Source organism: Pararge aegeria, chromosome 1 (assembly GCF_905163445.1).
Source record: "Pararge aegeria chromosome 1, ilParAegt1.1, whole genome shotgun sequence".
Taxonomy (NCBI): Eukaryota; Metazoa; Arthropoda; class Insecta; order Lepidoptera; family Nymphalidae; genus Pararge; species Pararge aegeria.
In genome coordinates this window covers 2,912,796-2,938,107 of record NC_053180.1, presented here as the reverse complement: position 1 = coordinate 2,938,107, position 25,312 = coordinate 2,912,796, and the positions used below count along the sequence as shown (strand labels likewise).

At 35.3% G+C, this 25,312-nt stretch overlaps 1 protein-coding gene across 1 annotated transcript; it reads right to left on the bottom strand.

Moving 5' to 3' along the window:
* Positions 1-677: 677 nt before the first annotated feature.
* Positions 678-23,437, bottom strand: LOC120626325 (myrosinase 1-like). Its single transcript, XM_039893850.1, has 12 exons — positions 23,404-23,437; positions 16,047-16,153; positions 15,163-15,310; positions 12,402-12,568; positions 11,124-11,384; positions 8,415-8,503; positions 7,450-7,597; positions 5,752-5,915; positions 5,303-5,455; positions 4,703-4,794; positions 1,342-1,592; positions 678-688 (listed from the first exon to the last, which is right to left on the bottom strand). The coding sequence occupies exons 1-12, from the start codon at positions 23,430-23,432 to the stop codon at positions 678-680; spliced, it is 1,620 nt and encodes a 539-aa protein (XP_039749784.1). The 5' UTR covers positions 23,433-23,437.
* Between the last annotated feature and the right edge of the window lie 1,875 nt (positions 23,438-25,312).

Sequence of the window (25,312 nt, the reverse complement as noted above, 5' to 3'; positions counted from 1 at the left end):
TTTAAAATTTGAAAGTCCAGTTGACTTTTAATCTGAGATTTTAATACATTTTTAGGCTTAAGATAAAATCAGTAAGAGCAACTCAAGGTTTTTATGACATGAGGTAAGCAAGTAATTATTCTTAATCTCTACTTCTCATAACGAGTAAGTATTCTTGGTAGGAAAAGTTTTATTATACTGTAACACTTCGGCGTGCAAATATAAATAGGTAAATAGTTGACGGCTGATTAGCGCAGTGGGCAGCGACCCTGCTTTCTGAGTCTATAGCTGTGGGTTCGTTTCTCACAACCCTTAAATATTTGTGTGAATAACATGGATGTTTTGTGTGTCTGGGTCTGGGTTTATCTGTACATTACAAAACAGCGGAGGAGATATGTATGGTAAATATTGAATAAATAAATAAGTAAATAAATATATTACGACAATACACACACCTACTAACATAACTGATGAATAGTTTTATAACATACATAAATACTTATAATATACATATAAACACCCAAACAGTGAAAAAAATCATGTTCATTTGCAGTTCATGATCATTGTTCCACTGCGCCAATCGACCATTCGATTAATTCTAAAAATATAAACGTTTATTATAATCTAAATAATATACATTAAATTTTATTTGCATAATACGCGAAAGCCTAAATATTATACTGTGTCAGTATAATATTTTATGGTGTTACTAAAATTAATGAATTATTGAAGTTATACTTCTTTTGGCGCATTAGGGAAAAATTATGAGAGTAAATTTCAACGATGCGGCGCACACTGTAACAAAATCCGACCCCAGAACTTTGAAGTTTTGTTAGCTATAAAGTTTGACAGTGTTCACTTTCTATTGTCTAATCTGCGGGCTCACTATGGTGATTTATTGGTTCAATTGTACAAAAATCTCTTATTTTAATGTTGAGTGAAACTTGATTGTTCGATAATGAGTCTATGATTATTCCAAATTTAATTATGTTTATTATGTCAATTTCTTATATAACGTGGAAAAACGTTTTCGTCATATTAAAATAAACTTTATTTAACAAGATAAAGCGTTATAATAATCAATTTATAATACCTTTTTTCTATTGTTACTGTCGTTTTTTTTACAAACGTAGAAGATTTTTATCATGTTACGCCCAAGAAGTATAACTTCTAACGCGTGTACATAAGTACACACATGTTTTTTTTATTAAATATTAAATTTTAATATAATAAAAATTTAAATGTCTTAAAATAACACAAAAATAAAGCGGAACGTTGTCGCGAATTGTTGATAAATTAAGTTAAATTATTTTTTCTATTGATTTTGTATCTATCAAATAAATAATTGCTGTCATAATACTATAATTTGTTTACATAATAAAATACCGAATGCCACAGTTATGACTATTAAAAACAGTCCACCATTTGCTGGAATCTGGCCGCCGTTGCCGTCGTTCTTTTGTTGTAATCTTTGCACATTTTTGTCGAAGCAAGTGTTCGGGACGTGTAATGATCGATGTTTGATTACACACGCATAATAGTGTGACGATAAGCGTGCAGTTCTTGTGCGATTTGGATGGTTGAAGTCTATCTCATACAAACCAAATTTTACCCTGTAAACAAAAATTTATGCGATTAGCTTATGTATAGCCTAGGTTAAAAAATTAGGCCTAATAAATTGGTGATAGCCCAGTGGGTAGGAGCTCGAATTCACTTTTGGGGGGCCGAGTTAAAACCTTCAACTTTTCAAAATTATGTGCGTTTTAAGTAATTAACATACATCATCATTTATTGTATGTTATAGTATTTAAATATGTAAGTGTTGTTATTATATATTAGTTTATTTTTATATTTATTTATTAATTATATTATTTACTCTTTATCTTTTTGTGTACACTAGTTTATGTATTGGCATGTAGTCATTCGCATGTATGTATTTTAATATTTGTACCACCAGCAGTCTATTCTCCTCTTCTTAATTTTTTTCCTAATTCTAAATTTGCCTGGCAGAGATCGCTATTAAGCGATAAGGCCGCCTTTTGTATTACTACTTCTTTAGATATGTTTCTGTTTTTGTTATATTTTAAATATGTTAATGTCGTGGTATACAAATAAAGAGTTTCATAATAACATACCACTACCGGCATGCCTGAGAGGTCTCCATAATGCTCTTCAAAGTGTGTGGAGTGTACCAATTCGCACTGGGTCAGTGTCGGGGACTATGGCCTTAACCCCTTCTTATTGTGGGAGGTGACCCCTGGCCCTATAGTGGGCTGGTAATGGGTTTATGATGATGAAGATTAGGCCTAATATTATAAGCACTTTTAAACGTCACATCTGTCTGTTTGCAGTGCCAGATTAAGCAATCACGGGGAATCACTTTCCAACGGCTTTATCAATCAACTACAAAAACGAATCAGCTCTTAACCTTGACAAACCAAAAATCCTGTTTTGGAAATCAAAATCGGTTGATTCCTTTGTTAGAAAAAAACCAAGAAACGTGTGATTATCGTCGAAATTCCTAGTTCGATCAATACAATATCGATATTCAAAAAAATATCCTTTATGAGGCTTAAAAACCCGTGTCAAACGCCACCGAAGACGTGAAAATCGATTGATTCATTCAAAAGTTATTGCGATTTGAATACTCAACACATAGTGTTTTATTTAATCTCTATCAGACTTTTTAGCTCGAAGAACTCAAAAGCATAGAGCATCTTTTTGAGCTCTTGTTTTATTGTCTTAGAAGTAGACGTTTCACGTTTTTGTGGCATCAAACTAATTCAATATACCACATCTCAAAAAATTACGTTCAGGCATGGATGGTCATGGTCTTCGGACACAAAATTTTTTATTAACATAGTGTCACAAAAATTGGTCCTTACATCTGGTGACTCAAGAGCTGGCGCTTATTTAGCCCAACGGCTAAGTCTAGCTACTAGCTATTCAAATAGCTAATAGCGCCAGCATTTAGAGTACCATGCCCATAAGTGAACATTTAGACGGCTTATATTTAAATTATTTTTTTATTTGCATAAAACATTGTAGGTATACATGTTTAGTCATAATATATGACATGCAAATCTTAATTTAAACAAACTAATTTATGTAATAACTAAAAAAAACATCAAAATAATAAAAATAGTCGGCTGAATATAATAAAAATGTCATTAATTTTACCGTATGGAATAATAAATTTATTTATAAACATGGAATGTCAATTAAAAAATACCATATAAATTGCATTAGCACCTAAATAAATTTTATTTTACTATCCAAGAACTCCCTATTTATTGTAAATATTAATTTTAGTTCGTAATTATTATTTCCCTACAAAAATATATTTTCCGTTGGATTATTTAAGTGAAATAAAACTATATCCTCACGTTCAGGCAGAGATGAGTGGATTAAATATGCGGGGCCCCCTTTTGCGCGGGGCCCGTAGCAATTGCTACTCTTACTACGTGGTTCCGGCACTGTCTGTTTGTGTGGTGTGTGGCTCGACCGCCGGTTCAGAAGGCAAATAGTACCGAGAATACGGCAAGAGAAGCAGTAAGTAGGTGCTCTATTTCAACATCAGCTATTTTACATGAAAGCGTATCGGCGTGCTTACAAGTAACCTTAGTCTATACTAATTTTATAAGCGGAACGATGTGTTAGTTTGTTTGTAAGAGATAAAAAACCTCGAAACCGATAGACATTGGAAAGCTTTTGCTTATATAGGCTTTATTATTTAGACGGCCGACTGGCGCAGTGGGCAGCGACCCTGCTTTCTGAGTCCAAGGCTGTGGGTTCGATTCCCACAGCTGGAAAATGTTAGTGTCATGAACATGAACGTTATTCAGTGCCTGGGTGTTTATCTGTATATTATAAGTATTTATGTAGATATATTATTCATAAAAATATTCATCAGGCATCTTAGTACCCATAACACAAGCTACGCTTTCTTTGGGGCTAAATGGCGCTGTGTGTGTTGTCGTAGTATATTTATGTATTTATTTACTATATTTCAGGTAAAATAAAAAGACAATCGAAATAATGGTATTTGTAAAGCAAACCTTATGGAAAAGCGCTACTGTGTCCGTTTTTCGCGTGCGCTGACTAAATGGTACAACATATAAAAATAGTGGACTTTAGTAGGTCTGAAAAGAATTTTGTGCGCACATAAACCTATCTCTCTGCTACGCTGGTTCAGTGGTTAGCATGTTCGACTGCAGACCTCCTGGGTTCAAGCCAATGAATGTTATTGAGCGATGATTCACCTCCGTGCCTCGGAAAGCATGGAAGAAAGCTGTTTCCCGTGATATCAGAACTGTCTTCCCATCGGACTTTTTCTTCTATGTAGTTCAAAAAAATCCCTGGAGATTAAATACCTTGGACGAAACTTTTTTTTTAGTTGTTTTTCTATAGCCCCCACGCAAAAACGTCGGTGTGTTATAATTTTGAAGTGTCTGGGTGTGTCTGTCTGTGGCATCATATTTTCCGAACGGATGAGCTGATTTTGATTATGTTTTTTATTCGAAAGGTGAATTAGTCGGGATTGCTCCTAGCTATGTTTGATGAAAATCAATCCTAGATGGTTGCCGTCACAAAATGGCGGATCATATTTTTTTTCAACAATTAATATGGGTATCCATTGGAAGGGCTTACTTTATTAAAAGTCGGGGGTGTTTTAAATTTATAATTAATAAATTTTTTAAAGATATATACAAGTTTTACTTACGTGTATCCCGCTAGCCATTCGAGGTCATCAATAAGAGACCACACAGTGTACCCTGTAACACTTATATTGTCCTCTTTGATGGAAACCAGCACCTGACAACACATTTTCAAAATTTTAAAAAGATTAAAAAGCTATAGAAAAGTCCTATTATAGTATAAAGGACAACGTAATCGATAAAAATGATTCCATCCAGGTTGCTCTTTTAATGATTTTAAATGACAATGTGAGATGGTGATAACAAAAAAAACACCCGGCTAAGTTTGATGTGGGCTTCTTAGACCAGGACGCGTTTGGAGCCTTTGGAGCTTCCGTTTTAAGATTACGGTTAACACCAACATCTCACTACCGTGTAATTCTCATGAAATGTACGCATCAAAAGTTCCATGTATGGGCCTATATGAATAAATATATTTTTGACTGTGTCTTTGACTTTATTACAGTCCTGTGCTGGATTTAAGGCCTCTTCTGAGAGGGTTCGCCCATAATCTCCACGCTTTGTTATATTTCCTTAGTCGCGTGACACCTGTGGTAAAAGAAGGGATGGTGGCACCCGTGTTCTGATCTGCCGTCACCACACTGTAAATAAAGAAATTAACTTACTTCATTCAAACTTTCCTCAAGGAAGTCCACTCTGTCGTAATCATCCAATTGGGCCCCGCTCGTGGTAAACCCGTTCTCCGTGATGAGGATATCGATGTCGCCATATTGCTTTTTCAACCAATTCATCACTTTACGTAAACCCCCTGGGAACACCTTTGATAAAGCAGATTTTTAAACTGTTATTTTATTTATTTATATACGTTATTTGTACACCACAAATAGGAAAAAAAAAAACAATGGACACAACGAAAATAAACTTAAGAAGTAGGATACAAAGGGCGTCCTTATCGCTTAGTAGCACCTTATCACTGGTACTAACCAGTGATAAGGCAGCCTTTACGCCCTATGTTAGTTCATAAGTTTTGTTTGCTGTATTATGCATTTTACTTATTTGGTGTAATAAAGAGGTTTTTTTAATCGGTAAAAACCTTAAAACAATTATTGGTTACCGGAAGCATATGAGAAGAACCGTAGTACGCATTTAACGGGTTTTCCAAGGTTGCGTTTAACTCCGGGGACCCCGTGAGGAACCAGACTCCAGGTTTGTCCTCGGGCTTGGCTGGTCTGATCATGTAGGTCGTATAGTAATTTAACCCGTAGAAATCAGCGGTACCTGTTAAAGATACATTTAAAATTAAACCAATCATTTATATTGAAAGTTATAAAATAAATAAATAAATATACTACGACAATACACACACCGCCATCTCGTCCCAAATTAAGCGTAGCTTGTGTTATGGGTACTAAGATAACTGATGAATATTTTAATGAACAATATACATAAATACTTATAATATACATATAAACACCCAGACACTGAAAAACATTCACGGCCTTAGACTCAGAAAACAGTTTCGCTGCGCCAATCGACCGTCATATATAAACCTTATAACAAAGAACTTTAAGCTTCATTTGCTATAAACCCTGCGAATCTTCACGATTTTAACTTCTTGAATCTTTATACACCACACGACATACTACACCATCTGTATACCAAAATGCACTCACTTTTCTTATTTTTTATTCAACTACAAGTTAGCCCTTGACTGCAATCTCACCTGATGATAAGTTTGATGCAGTGTAAGATAGTAGCGGGCTAAACTGTTAGAGAGTATGTCAGTTATATTAAAACCATACTCCTCATTGGTTTCTACGTTGTCGGCAGGGTGGTATCAAGCCACGGGCGAAGCCTCCCACCAGAGAAGATTAGAGATATTTCAGAAATTATAAATTCCCAAATTTCCCCCTGCCGGGAATCGAACCCGGGAACTCAATCTTGAAACAACAGCTCTCACCGCTGCGCCAGGGAGGTCATAAAGTTACACTTGAATCTTCGCGGATAGAAAATTAAGTTTAATTTTCGTCGTATATCATGGAATTCCGCAAAGTATCGCCTCCTTCTGTCCAATAGTTGAATGTTAGATATTAAGATAACTGTTTATTTCGGAATCCTCTGTTATTTTTTTCTTAAGTCGGGATTGTTCCTAGCTGTGATTGATGAAAATCAGTCCTAGATGGCCGCTGTCACAAAATGGCGGTACATAAATTTATTCACAAGTACATATGGGTATCATTTGCAAGGGCTTTACTGTTAGAAAATTGTACATTATATTAAAAGTCGGGGGTGTTTTGAATTTTTATATTTTTTAAAGATATGTACTTTGTTTTGTACAAGTATCTGTGTGTTGTTTGTAGTGTATCTTCTTTATATTGTTGAAGAACGTCTAAATTTCACAATTCATGCAATGTTAGCCTTGGTTACTTCCTCGGACGAACTATGTCTGTTTGTCTGTATAATTCAAAAAAAAAAAAATGGCTTCCGAGTCCAATGCCGTGGGTTCGATTTCCGCAACTGGAAAATGAATGTGTGATGAATATGAATGTTTTTCAATTTCTAGGTTTTTACCTTTATTTTATAATTATTTATGTATATTATTCATAACATATTCATCAGTCATCTTAGTGACCATAACACAAGCTACGCTTACTTTGGAGCTACGCTTTTTACCCACATGGCGATGTGTGCATTGTCCGTAATATATTTATATATTCTTAATTCATTGTTATTTTGGTGATGATTGCTTTTCTACTATTCATAGTTATTATTCTGTAACCCTGAAGTTATTAAACAAATATTCAATACGTGCCTTTCATGAATTCAATCTCCTGTTCAGTGAACGCAGGAAGCCTGGATTCCTTGTAGCCTTGTTTAAGGCTAACTTGTAGCATCAACTTCTCAATAGAGGGCGGCCAGCCACCCTTCTTGGAAAAAATTGGATGGGAATATCTGCCTGCCTAAAAATAATATTATAAAATTGATGGATTATAATTAATTGAATCAATATTTAGTACTAGCTGTTTCCCGCGACTTCGTCTGCGTTTGATTTTGTTTTTTGATGTGGCATTCAATTAAGTTGTAGTTCTATAAAAAATTAAAGTATTCTGTATCGCTAAGCCTTAAATGAGGGGTTTGCTGCTGTCTGCTGAGGAGTTCTGTCCTCTATCTCCAACCACAGTTTGGGCAAAATTCAGCACATATTTTAACCACTATAGTACAAAAGTAATTATTTAAATAGGTTATAATTTGTCGGAGTTATGTTTTAAAATCATCAAACACTTTCATCCCCTCTCCCAAAGGAACCGAGCTTAATATCGGGATAAAAAGTATCCTATACTACTTCTAACACTTCAAAAAATATGTGTACAAAGTTTCATGAGGATCGGTTAAATAGTTTTTGCGGGAAAGCGTAACAAACAAACTTACATTGACATTTATAATATTAGGGATACCCGGTAAAAGGACAATAATATCTGAATGTGTAACTATATATGTTTTGATTATTGTGTGTGGATTGCCTTCGCAATAAGGCCGCCTATGCACATGAATGTATTTTTTTTTTCTTGTGTGTTTTTGTATTGTTTTAATGTATGTGCCAAGAAGTTTTCTAAATAAATAAATATGTTTGCTTGTGTCGATATTAAATTAATTTTGATTGTAAATTATCTAAACAAATCGCATTTTACATTTAAAAACGCAGTAAAAGCATATTATCTTACTCAAATCCCAAAAAGCCAAAATCATTTATATTTAAAAATTATCATATTATATTACCTGATGCTCTCTCCCAAGTTCTGCCAGCTCCGCGTCTTTAGGGGACGCAGGTTCTATTCCCAACACGTTGCTTGCAAGTGAAATTTTACCTAGAAAAAATTATAAAAATGTCAGTTATAGAGACCTAAAAAACTTATTAATCAATCAGTTTTAGTTGAATAGTTGAAAAGGTCTGCCTACCCCGCTGGTTTAGTGCCGAGCATGTTCGACTGCCACCAATCCGCACTGGGCCAGCGTGGTGGACTACGGTCTTAACCCCTCCTCATTGTGGGAGCAGACCCGTGCCCTGTAATGTACCGCTAATGGGATGATATGATGATGACGATGATTTTCGACTGCAGATCACGAGATTCTGTTCCCTGGTCTAGCCAAAGTATTTAGTTACACACACACATATGTTTTTTTCCTTTTACGCCATAGGTTGCCTGGAAGAAATCGCTATGTAGCGATAAGTCCACCAAATTGTACTCTCTTGATATGTATTTATATCTCTGTAACTACTTTTTTTTTCTTTGGTGTACAATAAAAGTTTATTCATTCATTCATTCATTCACATATATATTTATGTATATGTGTAATATAAATTATAAATATATAATATATATGCAACTCTCTGGTCTGGTCTGCTGGGAGGCTTCGGCCGGGGCAACGCAGCATCTTCCCGGCTTTCCCGGCCCTTTTGATTGCGTAGCGAAACGTCTTTGTCAAGGGTACTAATATTACTTTGAAATTACCAACAAAGACGTGCAGTGGGTTCGTACAGGTTTCTTTTAACTATAAAAGATTTATTGATTGATTGGCGGACCACCTGATGGTAAGTGGAAACCATCGCTAAACAGAGCAAAACCTTCGCAGAGCATGCCAGGGACATTTCCTGCGAAGCGACGTGCTGCCCTGTGCCCATCAATCGGGGGCTAACTTGTGGTACAATTCTACTATATCTTTATATATATATATATATATATATATATATATATTAATATATATAAAAGAAAGTTGTATTAGTTACACCATTTCTAACTCAAGAACGGCTAGACCAATTTTTATTGTATTAGATTTTTTGGATTCCTCTTAGACCGGAATAGGATAATAAGTATTAAAATATAAAATTCATCAAAAAAAAAAAAGTTCGCCGGGACAGCTAGTAATATTAAAAATGTGAAAATGTGGATGTTTGTTACTCAATCACGCAAAAACGGCTAGACAGATTCGGGTGGAATTTGGCATGCATGTAGCCTTTGACATAGAAAAGGATAAGGGCTAACTTTTATCTCGATTCCTTAAGTAGTTCCCGAGGGAAAATTGAAAATTGTTTATGAGCTTAGCCGCGTGCAGAAAGCTTTTGAACTTGGTATGCATGTCACCTATTTCATGGAAAACGACATGTACTTTCTATACCGATCTCTCATATAGTTCGTGTGATGGGATTAAAAACTGTTAACGAGCGAAGCTTTAGACCCAATCTTAAATCCACGCAGGCGAATTCGCGGGCAGAAGCTACTACTAATACTTTTACTTTTATTTTATTTAATGGACAATCAACAGGCTACCATGACTCTTATAAAAGTAAAGCCCACTCAGAGCCTGCCACAACTTGCGAAAAAAAACCTAGATTGTCAGTTAGAATGAGAAAAAACGATTAAGAAGAGAGAGAGACATGAGTGTATAAGCTGTAAGATCGTTCAATCTGTGACATAAACAAGCCGGATCTAGTGCCGCGAACAAAAACATACATTTTAGAATTAATTACAATTATTACAATAATTACTTTTAATACCCGGCTCTCAAATTATTCCCGTGGGAAAAAGCATAAATAATTACAGCATACCAATCATTTGTTTTCCGCTCGCGACCTCGCCGTGATAGTGTAATAAAGGGCTAACAGAAAGTTAACCACATTATTAAGTAGACATTAGACACAGATTGCATACACTTGCCACCAAAATAGCAGTTCTTGGCCGGTCCGGGATGTCGAGAGAGGTTTCCTGAAAATCAGCGCTGCAGCAGTGATCACTACACAACTGCTACAGCATAACGCTGACCGATACTCTGTGTGGGAAATGTGATACACTGCCACCATCCCTATCCCTATCCCTATCCCTACTTAATATTATAAATGTCAATGTAAGTTTGTTTGTTACGCTTTCACGCAAAAACTACTTAACCGATCCTCATTAAACTTTGTACACATATTCTTGGAAGTGTTAGAAGTAATATAGGATACTTTTTATCCCGATATTATGCTCGGTTCCTTTGGGAGAGGGGATGAAAGCGTTTGACGATTTTACACCATAACTCCGTCAAATTATAACCGATTTAAATAATTATTTTTGCACTATGGGGGTTATAATATGTGTTTAATTTTGCCCAAACTTTGTGTAGATCTGACGAATGTGGTTGGAGATAGAGGACAGAACTCATCATCGGACAGCAGCAAACCCCGCATTTAAGGCTTAGCGATACTGAATACTTTAAAAACAAATTCAAACGCAGACGAAGTCGCGGGAACAGCTAGTAGAATTATATTAGTTTGTTTTTAGCTTATTTAATTTTTATTTCGTTACTTATTTTAAGATCCTTTTTTTTATTGTTTAAGTCCTCATTGATATGTTTTTGTGTGGCGTTTACTCTATATGTTAATACCTATGTGTTGTTTTTTTCCAAAATAAAAGATTTGTTACAACTTGTGATACAATAAAAAAAACTCACCTGAATACCTTGGTCTAAATTCCTGATCGAATATCCTGTAGGCTTTTGCGTGCGCCAGCATCACGTGTTTATTACACAGATACGGTGCGAGCTCTGGTTCTTTGACTCCCGGAGCGGAGTCTCCAGAAATATAGAAAATGTCGCAGAACACGTTAGGTTCGTTGATGGTCAGCCAGGTCTTGACGCGGTCGGCGTAAAGGGTGAAGATAACCCTGGCGTAGTCCCCAAACCAGTCGACGATATGAGGGTTCGTCCAGCCTCCTGAAAAATGCATACCCAAGGAAAAATATGGATAAATGGTTCAAAAGAGAGTTAGGGAGTTAGTTAATTTTAAGAAATAAGTGATGTGTTTTGACTACTCAACTGTTCCTGCCACTAGTCCGTAGTAGAATTTGTCATATTCTTAATACAGTAATAACTAGTTAGGAGTCAGATACTCATCCACACTATGGCCAAATTATGAGTAAACCTTATTTTTAAAACTTACCTCGTAGTATGAACTTGAAACATAGCATGATCAAAGTTTAATTGTTATCCATTCAGTAGTTTGGGCGTAATGCGCGGCCAAGATGCAGATATACAGACAGACAGACCAAAATAAAAAAAAACAGTTATAACTTCAGTATCGAAAAAAATTTATAATATTTTTAACAAGACGCTGCCATACGTCTTCAAATATCACATAAGAGTTTGTGAATCGTTTTTTTTCTCTAGGAATCTCCTAAATTACTAGGCAAACTGTTGTGGGTATTTTGATAATAAAGTAGTGGGGGTCTTGCATGCTCCATGGCGAATAAATATGCAATACACCGTTTACTACTTTTATTATAGTGTAACGGATACGCAAATAAAACAATATTGGTACAACAAAATATTTTTATACTTTTTAAAAAAATGGCGGGCTTTGGCTAGCTTGACGTACCAAACCATAATGGTGGCATTTTTGGCATTGCGGTGAGGTACGACAACATGGCGGCTAGCCATTAAAAAAAAAAAAAAAAAAAAAACATGGCGGCTTGGCTTTGACAAATTGTCTATCTATAATCTGTGGTCGGTGCACTGGCTGACGTCTTATTCGTTACAATAGTAAATCAAAGAAAACACTGCACTATATCAACGTTAACTTAATTCATTTCACACCGCTGCCACCATGTTATGTTAATGAAACTCGTGTTGGATGACAATTACTTTATCATCAAAATACCCACAACACCTCCCCCATTAATATGTTGTTATTAAAGAGTAATTTCACATGATATTTTAACGAGGATTTCTCACCTAGGTTCTGGATTGTCACAGGCAATTCCCAATGGTATAAAGTCACCATCGGTTCAATGCCCTCAGCTAGGAGTGCGTCGATCAGATCACTGTAATACTTCGCACCGGCTTTGTTAATTTTGTTGTCAAGCCCCGTGGGTAATACCCGGGCCCAATTTATTGAGAACCTAGAAAAGTAGAGATTTTCTATTATTTTTATTACACTACAAGAACTACACGGCTACTAAATGTTGGAACGACCTACCTCCGCCAGATACGAGATATGAGCATGTCTAAACTTTCTTTTAAAAAGAAATTAATAGAATATCTTTTCCAGCAACAAAACATTTGAACAAGGCTGCCTACGTGTGTTTATTCATTTTTGTTTTATTCTTATCGGTTTGATCGTAACAAAATATTATATATGTATACAAATCTTTTATATTATTTTTATTTATTATTACACATTTTTCTCTTATTTTTTATTATATAATACTTTTAAATTGTATTATTTTAGCCATAGTTTTTAAGCGTCGCTCTGTCAGTGCCTACCGTCCAAACGTCACGTCTGGCTTCACGGAAGATCAGCGCTGTGTCTTTAACAGGCACTGCAAACATGCTGAGTGAAGACCATTTTGGGATCACACCGTTCCTAAAATTCTTGTGTAGACTATTAAGTTGTATTTTAATTCTAGTATGTGTGTATCCAAATAAAGTTTACTTTCTTTCTTCTTTCTACAAGTCAACCCTTGACTGCAATCTCACCTGGTCGTAGGTGTCGATGCAGTCTAAGATGGTAGCGGGCTAACCTGTTAGGGATCATTGCAGTTATATTTCAACCATACCCCGAATGGTTTCTACGTGACATCGGACCGGAACGCTAAATCGCTTAGTGGCACGTATTTGTCGGTAGGATGGTAACTAGCCACGGCCGAAGCCTAGACTCCCGATTGACCATTTGATTTTAAAGAAGCCGACTAAATGTTTTTTTTTGTTGTTGTATGAAAACACAGTTCAGGGGGTTTCGGTTATTCACAGATGTCGCTATAAACCCTAATTAATAGCTTATTATTTTAAAATTTTTCTTAGTGTTTTACTTAAACTTGGCGGAATCATCAATTTTATATAGGAGAATGCCGGAACACGGTTTCGTTTGGTGCTTCACTCAAATTAGTATCAAAAATTAAGTTTTTATTTTTTAAAAAAACCTCTCAAATCCGGTGTAAAAATCTTTTAATGAAATAGATTAGTGGTTCTAATATATTGTGAACAGTACCATCAATAGGTAGGTACAATAATCGCATGTGTCAAAAATAACCTTAATTCACGAACTTCATTTGCATGTACCTAACTCTGAAATCCGGCGAACTAGAGTTTTAATGTTTTTGGTAATGTATTGTAATTATTAAACCCTTCAAAATAGGATAAATTCCAAGAAGGCACCTTATAAGTACTATGTGAAACCAAATCCCATACTACATCCGGCTTTCTAATTTAAAAATGCATATAAAAATTTTCGGAACCGGCAAGATTTAAATTCAAATTCAAATTCATTTATTGCATATTACAGGTCAGGTTGGATAGAATTATAAGTATGAAGTCCCAATGTATATTGCCTCTTTGGGCGTGCAACAATTACAGTGTAGGTATTATATTTTACAGACTAAAGTTAATTATTTAGAACTAGTACATTAAATGTCATATTTAAACTAAATAAAATTCATTAATATTATAAAATGTATTGTTAACTGAAAATTTAAAACACTCTTTTTTAAAATTAATTAAATTATTTTCCCTTACGATCTTTGGTAACTTATTAAATATTTGTATAGCCATCACACAGACACTTTTGGTAAAGAACGCGGTTTTGTGAGTGTAAAATTTGGTAATCTAATCGAATTTAATTTTTGGAAATCGAAGCCTGAGCGCTTTAACCAATTCGGCTCTTTTACCGTCGATGCCGAAATTAGTATATGCCTTTTACAGTCTTATAGCGACTGTAGCGCCATCTAGTAGGAAACATGGCAGTTTCGATCTTTCTTTCTTCTTCAAAGGTCTATATTACCATGAGACTCTCTGGCAATCGAGCGCTTTAACCAATTAAACTACAGCTCTTTTACCTTCGATGCCGAAATTAGTATATGCCTTTTACATCAGTCTTATAGCGACTGTAGCGCCATCTAGTAGGAAACATGGCAGTTTCGATCTTTCTTTCTTCTTCAAAGGTCTATATTACCATGAGACTCTCTGGCAATCGAGCGCTTTAACCAATTAAACTACAGCTCTTTTACCTTCGATGCCGAAATTAGTATATGCCTTTTACATCAGTCTTATAGCGACTGTAGCGCCATCTAGTAAGAAACATGGCAGTTTCGATCTTTCTTTCTTCTTCAAAGGTCTATATTACCATGAGACTCTCTGGCAATCGAGCGCTTTAACCAATTAAACTACAGCTCTTTTACCTTCGATGCCGAAATTAGTATATGCCTTTTACATCAGTCTTATAGCGACTGTAGCGCCATCTAGTAGGAAACATGGCAGTTTCGATCTTTCTTTCTTCTTCAAAGGTCTATATTACCATGAGACTCTCTGGCAATCGAGCGCTTTAAGCAATTAAGCTCTACTACCTCCAAGCAGCTTTTTGTATGACAGAGCTCGTCTGGGGAAGTGACGACAAACCAAACGACTGTTCGAGAAACACTAGTGGAGTGGTTTTTCATTGGTCGTGTTTTCTGTACGTTCTTAATTCTGTGGCTGAAACACGCGCTAAAATAAAACTGACCTGTAAAATTGAAGTTTCATGCGGGCCGCAGCCATGACGTCCTCCCGCCACTTGTGGTAGGAGTCTGCGGAAACGTCACCAGTTGCATTATTAGCTGCCTTACCGGGATGTTCATGGAGGTACTTGTCCCATACGGTTTCGCCTTTCCCTGGAAATCAGAAGGACAAAGCTATATATTATATGATAAGCATATAAAATTTGAAGCGGTGATAGCCCAGTGGCTAAGACTTCGGCTTCTCTTTCCGGTTTCGTGTTCGAAACCCAGCACGCACATCTAACTTTTCGTATGTCATTTTAATTTGTTGGAGTAATGGTGTAAAATTGTCAAACATTCATCCCCTCTCCCAGAGGAACCGAGCTTAATGTTGGGATAAAAGGTATCTTATATTACTTCTAACACTTCCAAGAATATGTTTACAAAGCTTCATGAGGATCGGTTAAGTAGTTTTTGCGTGACAGCGTAACAAACAAACTTACATTGACATATATAATATTAGGGATTCAATATTCATTATTAATACTATACAATATTTATATAATATTCAATATAATTATAAATACATATAGAAATTGCGGAATCGACAGTATTTGCACGACTGCGACTTCCAGGCCCCTGTGCCGTGTGCGCTATACCAACTAAATTATTTATTTACTTTTATATCTATGTGTTTCAAAGTTTGTTATTTCCAAATAGCATCAACAAGCAAGATAATATAAACATCCCACGCAGTGGCGTGCACTTCATATATGCACAAAAGCGCTGCCTACCCCAACATTTTCAAATAACTGGCAACGGAGGAGGATTTCGCCATTTTACTTCTTTAAGCTTACCCTGGTCCAAATTCCTGTGCCCGCCACAGCACCACGGTAGGTAAGCGACTTACCATCAGCATTCCAGCCACCCTCCACTTGGTAGGCAGACGTCGCGGCACCGAATATGAAATGTGCAGGAAAACTTTGATCGATGCCCCATGATATTTGTAGCAGAGCGCTGTTGAGTTAAAATACCTATAAGAATGTAATCCTGTCATTTCCACGCTTAAGGATAGAATTCAAATTCAAAATTCATTTATTTCAAGTAGGTCTAATATAAGCACTTTTGAAACTTCAAGTCTGTCTGTTTGTAGTGACGCTACCAACGCGCACCAGTTCGGAAGGCAGATTCTGCCGAGACGAAGCCGACAAGAAAATCAGCAGTTGCTCTGTTCCAACAATAACAATTTACATTTTACATTTCAACATTCATTTTTCTATCTTCTGAGAGATGAAAGCGGAGTCGGATGCTTCCAAGCAACCTTGTCATAAAGAATATGCATAATCATTTGAATTTGAAGGCCGATTGGGTCAGTGGGCAGCGACCCTGCTTCCTAAGTCCAAGGCTGTGGGTTCGATTCCCACAATCAAATGTGTGTGTGATGAACATAAAGGTTTTTCAGTGTCTGGGTGTTCATCTGTATGTTATAAGTATTTATGTATATTATTCATAAAAATATTGATCAGTCATCTTAGTACCCATAACACAAGCTACGCTTACTTTGGGGCTATGTATGTATTGTCGTAGTATATTTATATATTTTCCCGGCCGATTTTTGTATTTAAAACCTCTACTACCCCTTTTAATAAGATTTAATCGGAGTCAATTTACTCATTTCACACTCATATTATATTTTCAGGAACTATTACTTCCACAAATTACCCGCCGAGTTTAGAACTCGGGACTTCCAATTTAAGAGAGCCATTGTGCCAGCCAGTATTCAGCTAATGAATAGGATTATTATTGTATCGTAACCTTGTGATATTCATAATTATTTACATACCATTGCTAATGCTAATGTCGTTATTAAAACATCATTAGTAATGTGAAAAAAAAAGACAAACAAATTACGTGCCGAGCAATCGTAGTGAAACACCTACTCTTAGTTATGAAATTACGATTTAATAACTGTCTTGTTAGATAAAAACACCAAACTCGTTGAAAGATTAATACAAGTAACGTAATTTTAAAGATCCGCAAATCGTTAACGTAAATCTTGCAATCACTGCAGTCAAACGTCACTTTTCCAAACAGTAAATAAACAAAAGTCACACAGCCACACCCTGCGGATTGCCCCGCACTAATTTCGGCCCAGTGTATAAGCACTTTCGAAACGTCAAGTCAGTCTGTTTGTAGTGGCTCTACCACGGGTTCGGAAGACAGATTCCACCGAGAAGAGCCGGCAATAAACTCAGCAGATTGCTCTTTTTCAACAACATTTTACAGTTTATATACTTTTGAATTCACTATCTTGTGAGAGATGAGAGTGGAGCCTGCTTCCAAGCAGCCTTGTCGGTAAGAAATTCATCAATCGTATAGTAACCACGATTTATTAAATGTGTTTGAACACATTGTTTAAACTTATGCATTGGCAAGTTCAAAATTACCTTGGGAATCAGATTATAAAAGCATATACTTAATCCCACAAATGACTTCTGCACCTTTCGCAAACGATATGCAGATGTCACTAACTTATGTCAATTTCGAGTAAGGCGGTTGTTTATATCCACTATTCGTTTATAAAGTATAGTTATAACAATATAGTATTGTAAGAACAAACATTACTCTTTATAAACGAATAGTGGATATAAACAACCGCCTTACTCGAAATTGACATAAGTTAGTGACTTCTGCACCTTTCGCAAACGATATGCAGAGATCTTACAATACTATATTGTTATAACTATACTGTAAGGCTGCCGTAAGTATACCTATTTCTTTAAATTTATCACGGAGGGATTCACGTGATTTAAGTTTATATATTGACCGTACAGCTCTTTTCTGCAATATGAATATAGTTTCAATATCAGCAGCTTGGCCCCATGATAAGATCCCGTAAGACATCACACTATAAAAGTACGCAAAGTAGACAAGTCTTGCTGTTTCTACGGCGTCGTAGGCAGCCCAGCTCAGTTTACCTGCTAGTGTATCTATATGGATACCCCACTGAAGCTTACAATCTAATGTCATGCCCAGAAAAAGGCCGCCTTTTGTATTCTACTTCAGTCTTTGTATTTCTATTATTCTTTTATTTCCCCAACTTCATAGTGGTGTACAAACAAAGAGTTAAATAAATAATAGTACTTACCTATATAACACGACGCGGACCTACGAGTATATAAAGTGACAGGAGTCATTGTTTTTTTAATTTTGCATGTGATCTCAGGACTATCAGATTTCTTTTAGTAAAACTATGACACTGGTTTGCTCAAAAACTATAGCGTTTCGGTTTTACAGATACGTCTCAGGGACAGTAAATAATGTGCCTCTAAAGCATGTTGAAGTAATATTTAGATTTTTATGTACACGTTGCGTTGTATATACTTATAAAAAATAAACCGTTCGCCTGCGGTAACCTTAAAATGAGGTTTTGTATGTGTTATAATAACGTAATAAATGCAACGATAAATTTTCAGGTTTTATCTGGTTTAACCCTGATTTTGTGCGATTAAACGCTACTTACTTCCTTTTCGCTGTGTTAATGTTTTATTTCAAATCCTTCTCTCCTAGGATTTTTTTATACTACGACAATTTTTGTACCGCCATCTTGCACCAAAGTAAGCGTAGCTTGTGTTGTGGGTGGTGACTGAATAATATTTTTGTGAATAATATACATAAATACTTATAATAACAAAAGCACCAAAGAAAGCACGACCCTGCTTTCGTTGCTGCTTTGGTTGAACATATCGGTTTTTCATATTAAATCCAGATTACATTTTACTGATGATAGGAAGATACAAAAAAAACGGGTTTAACCCATTCTTTGCCTGCTAAGCACAAGTTAAATGCCGTTTCCTCTCATAATTACCGTAAAGAAAAAAGCGTAAAATATAAGCACAATATATAGGTGAAATCCCGAGCCTTAATATTTTGTGTGGTCCTCTGTTTTTATTTATAATCTAAGGCAGGGCTAAAAAAACATAATTAATTGCACATTTTTTGTACGAATATTTTAGTTACGTAAGCAAATACGTACGTTCTACGTGGGTACATCGATTAACGATATTTCAATCCTTTAACATACAAAAAATCTAATTAATGGTCATGATTTAGATGTAACTGCCGTGAGTAAATCTTGTGCGATCATTGCTGTCAAAGTTCACTTTTACATACAAAAAAATACAAAAGTCACGTACGACAGCAAAAATGCAGAATTGCATGACTTTCGCCTGCCGCTAGCCTGTTGTGAGATATGTAATCACCCTTACGATCTGCTCAGCATGGTAAATTATGGGGAAACTCTGCCTTTAAAAGTGGCCTTTAGTCTAACAATGTACTTTTATTGGCAAATGTATCTTTTGATAATAATTTCTTTTTTACCAATGCATTTCAGGTCAATTTTCACTCAATACTCAATCCATTTTGACAGCAAGTTGGCGCAGTGGGCAGCGACCCTGCTTTCTGCGTCCAAGGCCGTGTGTTCGATTCCCACAACTGAAATGATGCTTGTGTGATGGACAAGAATGTTTTACAGTGTCTTGGTATTTATCTTTATATTATAAGTGTTTTTGTGTATTATATTTAGTAAATATTCATTAGCTATCTTAGTACCCAAAACAGAAGCTACTGAGTGTAGCTTTGGGGCTAGATGGCGATAATTGTATTGTCATAGTATATTTATTTATAGCTATTTATTTATGTAGAGCCTAGTATCCTGGATATAGACATAGAATACGACTTCCGTAAGAGAATAGAAGAATAGGTACGTCTAACGATAAACAAATCATACGTCTTCCTAATGCCTGATTAACATTAGGGTGTCTTTTCATGTCGTGATGCATGAATAGGTGCTTTAGAAGCCTAAGTCTATTTTTGTTTAGTTTTATAACAGTTATTGTAACCTGTTGATTAGTGTTGCCCAAATTCAGTCTTGGTCTTGCAGTCTTGGTCTTGTTCTTGCGTTTTTGCAAGACCAAGACCAAGAACAAGACCGCGTATTTTTAGCAAGACCAAGACCAAGACTGACCGTGCAAGACTTGAGCAAGAACAAGACATAGCCTGCAAGACTCTTGCGTCTTGCAGCTAGGACTTAGCGCTATTTCACGGAGTAGTTAGGTGTAACAGTTCGGTGTATAGGTAGGTAGGTACGCTTAGGAATTCTATGAGACGCAAAAAACTATATCAAAGAATATGAAAAACTGGACCTATGCGCATTACGACTAATACCATAAACATAGCGAATAAAAAAATATCTATTAAAATCAAACTGAGTGCATGCATAGTTATGTTTTAACCATCGGCACTTTGATAATGCGGCATCAAAGGTTTTGTACTTACTTCTCAAAGAAATTTGCCGCTTTTCGGAAGTACATGGTTATGATACACGCGCCGGCGGCTTCTTTTGAAATCTAAAACAATCGTTGCCGCCGCGCCGAAATCATAACATTTGACACTATTCATGCAAAATAATTTCGAATTTTAAGAGTACCTACAGGTGTTCCAAAGAATAAATAAGTTTCAGATTGGTGATTTTAGATTGGTGGAGGACGCATGAGACAGAGTATCCGATTTTATCGAAAATGGCCCGTGATTTTCTCTCAATACCTGCAACTTCAGTACCTGCTGAGAGGTTATTTTCTAAAGCATCATCAGTAATTAGAAAACATAGAAATAGGTTAAGTGATGAGTCAGCCAGATGGTTACTTTGTATTAATTCTTGGTCAAAAGAATTGATATAAAGTATCATAACCTAATGATAAAGCTGTTGATTTGTGTTGTATTTTATTTTTTATTCAAATAAATGATAAATCGTAAAACTCTTTTATTAAATTTCTTATAAGTTGAGGGTTCAATCTCTTTCTAGACAGATAAGTATTGTTCTTTAAAATACAGTCAAGTTATTGTAATTAATTTGTTTTTTTACATGTTTTAGCAAATGTAAGCTTATAAATCATAAATGTTTATTAAGAAACAGTTACTTCCATGGAAAAAACATATAGGTCAGTTGATTTTTCGAATTTCTTATCAAATCTTCAGTTATTTATTAATCTGCTTGATCTTTACTATGGCTATGTTAATTCAAGCTCACAATGTTCCAATTCTAATACGTTTTTCTAAGATTTAAAGTAAACTTTAATAAATAGTAATAGACTAATAGGTAATTGCAAGACTTGCAAGACTCTTGCTGCAAGACCAAGACCAAGACCAAGACTGGGAGCGCAAGACCAAGACCAAGACCAAGACCAGGTGTATTGGCGCAAGACCAAGACCAAGACTGGCTAAGTCTCGTCTTGTTCTTGCATTTGGGCAACACTACTGTTGATTGTCCATTAAAAAAATAAATAAGCCTATCACATTCATACATTCGCTGTTGCCCTCATTCTTCGTCAGCTTTATTTACGGTTTTTTACCAATACCCAGGGAACTGTTTTTTTTTTCTTGGGATAAATAGTAGCCTAAGTTCTTCTTCGTTCTTTCTACTATCTCTATGCCTAAATTGAAGTTGATTGTTTGCTTAAATAGTCGTTGAGGTCCACACACCCGCATAGGTGCAGAGTGGTGGGTATGTGGTCTTAAACTATTAAATTAAGAGAATTTGTGACAGGCCTGATGATATGATGATGGATGACTGACTATTTCCTTGAGCTGAGCAATATACAACGTGTAACGGAATTACGAAATACTGTTGGAGGGGTCATAAGTAATTTTGATAAGAAATCACCCTGAAAACTATTAAACCAAATTAACCATATTTATTTATTCATACAAATTAATTCAAAACCTTCCCAGTGTTTACTTATGACAACCCTATTGAAGATAAAGGACCGACCCGTGCATAGTATCTACGCTACGCGACGCGTACTTAGTAAAGTGACAGGAGTAACTTGATTTTACTTTTGCATGTGATGTTAGGGCTGTATCTGATTTCTTTCAAGAAAGAAAAGAAAATACGCAATAAATATTAGCATTTCGGTTTCACTGAAAAGTCTCAGATACAGTAAATAATGTAAAGCCTCTGAAGTGTTATTTTTTTTCATGTACACGTTATATACACTTATCAACACATGTGGGGAATGTAGAAGACAATTTTCACATTCATCCTATTACTAGCCGGGAATTCGGCCACGCCTATTTCATATTTTTTTCAAATTCCGTGGGAACATTTTGTTTACCCGGGTTTAAAAGTATATACTTATTTATTTATTAGCTTTTCAAGGGAAACCAATGAAGTTTCCATAACTTAGTTATATTTCAATGATATATTAAACACAAATTGCTTAGGGATTAAGTTTTAAGCGAAAATTACACAACAAAATGAAATTTAAAAAAAAACCTTTAAAAATTTTAATAAGGAAACTTTGAAAAGTTTATATATGTCTCAAGGAAGCGAGATATTTCTTTGCAAAACTTCGGTTGTGCTGACATGCCGTACAAAATTATCAAAGTTAATTTTTAGCACAAATTTTTATAGCCGAATCGATTCGGGAACTCTATCGCGGATAAAAAAGTACTCATGTCCATCTTCAGGATACAAAGTATCTCTGCATTCAATTTCGTTCAAACCGATTTAAAGTCACAAACAAACAAGTATTATTTATTTATTTTATTTATTTATTATTATTTTTTTATTACACAAACTACTAAAATTAGTATTCTTCGCTCATGTTTTTTTTGTTCTTGTTTATTTGTTACATTTCACTAAAATCTAATAAGTTCAAATGTATACAAAATCAAATTTACACCCGTGTTATCGCTTGCGCTGTAATAGAGGAAAATAAATGCAGTTTTGCGTTTCAGCTATTACCTATTTAATAGAGTCACAAAATTTTTATTTTTGTTTGTCGCACATAATTTAAATTAATATACTCCTTTTTATCCACGGAAACTATTTGAGAGATCGTTATAGAAAGTACATGTCCTTTTCCATAGCGTAGGTGACATGCATACCATATTTCAAAGCTGTCTGCCCTTTGCCCTTAAACAATTTTCAATTTCCCTCGGGAACTTACTTAAGGAATAGGGATAAAATTCTATGTTCTTTTCCATATCAAAGGCATGCCAAATTTTATCAAAATCCGTTCAACCGTTTTTGCGTTATCGAGTAACACACGCAGTAGGATAAGAACATTAATGTTTATAAACACAAACAATTGTTTTAAAATAAACACACTTATTATATATACTATATTATTAAAGAGTTCTTCTTACGATCGCACAACATAATCTAATAATCATAATATCAATTAAGATAAGATAAATTGACTTACCACAAGACAAGTGCTTTGAGAGACAGCATGTTTAGTACTGAAATTCGGCCAGTGTAAATCCAGTTTTTTAAGTACTTTGGCGGACGTTGGTAATGCAACAGTAACGAGGGATTTAAGAGAGTCAACCAGCATTCAATGTTTTTTTTGTTCAAATAGTCCTGTGAAAAATATAAATTTTGAAACTTAACTATATTAGATAGAAGCAGGCGTTACTTTGTGGAATTCCATGATATATTATGAAAATTATTCTTAATTTAAAGGTCTGTTTGGTGTGGAGTAAAAGGATTAAAGGAATTATAAATGATTGATGATGCAGATTCTCCTGCTTTTCGCGGAGAAATTAAGCTTAATTTTCATATCTCAACGATTGTTTTCATTAACTAGGCTATCAAAAATAATGGAATTCACAAGTGATGTAAACAACGCTATTAGCTTTAAACAGTAGTCATTTATGAAAAATATATAAATGTTGAAACCTAAAAGTGTTATCATCATCATCATCATCATCATCACATCAACCATTTACGGGTCAACTACAGAGAACAGGTCTCCTCCCACAATGAGAAGGGGTGAAGGACGTATTCCACCACGCTGACATGGTGGACTCCACACACTTCAGAAAACATTACATAGAACTATCTGGCATGCAGGTTTCCGCCCGATGTTTTCCTTCACCGTTGATTTCCGCAAGTGATATTTTAATTAATTAAAACGCACATAACTAAGGAAAACTTGAGGTGCGTTCTGGGATTCGAACTCGGCGCCTCGAAATGGGAGTCGAGCACCTGCCCAATGCGCTATCACATACCTACAGTGTAAAGTGTTATCGTTAGGTAGTTATTCACGTACATTGACGTTTGACAGAAAAAAAAAGTAATTGTAAAAAAGTGCTGATTTTAATATTATGATATTATGATCAGCAAAACCTGACAATGATTTAATGTTATAAGCGGTGATAGCCCAGTGGGTAGGACTTCAGTTATTTTTCTAAGTTATGCGCGTTTTAACCAATTAAAATAACACTTGCTTCAACTCTGAAGGAAAACAACGTGAGAAAACCTGCATGCCTGAGAGTTCTGCATAATATTCCCAACGGCAAATATAGTAGCAGAATTCCCGAAACCAGTACAACTTTTAGTCAACGTGTTTTTATTTATTTATCAAGAGCACTAACAACATGCAGTTTACGCGTTTTTTAAATAAAGCACACACACAAAAACATGGACGCACGTCAATTACAAGTGCACATAGCATTGCATTTCCCTGTCAGGGGATACAATCGGGTATATAATTTTTATCTCCTGCCTGTGCCGCCTTTATAACGAGTTCGTTTCCTCCTGCAATCTTGACATATTTAATCATAAATCTGTTCCTTTATTGGGTTTCTGCATAGTTGTAGCACTCTGCTTGGCAAATGTATAAAATAATTTTTCATAATAAAACTTGGCACTGTATTATCTTACACTTCATTATTTTATATACCTTATGTAACTTGTTTTTTTTTTAAAGTATCCTAGAACGCAAGTCCGTCACGTCTATTGGCTGAATTTATACACGCATGTGGTGGAGAGTTGCTCGTTATTTTAATGGTTGTTGTTCTTATCTTTATGTTATGTCATGAACCGTTTTGTGTGTACTTATGTACGCGCGCTAGAAGTTATACTTCTTTGGCGTAACAATTTTTATCTTTCACCTTATTCTGCGTTTATAGAAAAGACGACACTAATAATAGAAAAATGGTATTTAATACATTGAAAGTTTTATTATAACCCATAACCCATTATCTAGTTAAGTAAAGTTTATATAAATATCACAATATTTTTTCTACATAAGTAAAGAAATGGACATAATAAACTGAATTAAATTTGGAATACTTATAAGCTCATCATCGGACCACCAAGTTTCATTC

Bases quoted from the DNA above. Each gene is read 5' to 3' on its own strand.
- LOC120626325 (XM_039893850.1), bottom strand. From the start codon at position 23,432: ATGCTGTCTCTCAAAGCACTTGTCTTGTG. The intron at 11,385-12,401 runs GTGAGAAATCCT...TGCATTTTTCAG, and splicing joins TGTGACAATCCAGAACCTAG to GAGGCTGGACGAACCCTCAT. The intron at 5,916-7,449 runs GCACGTATTGAA...TATCTTTAACAG, and splicing joins GGAGATTGAATTCATGAAAG to GTACCGCTGATTTCTACGGG.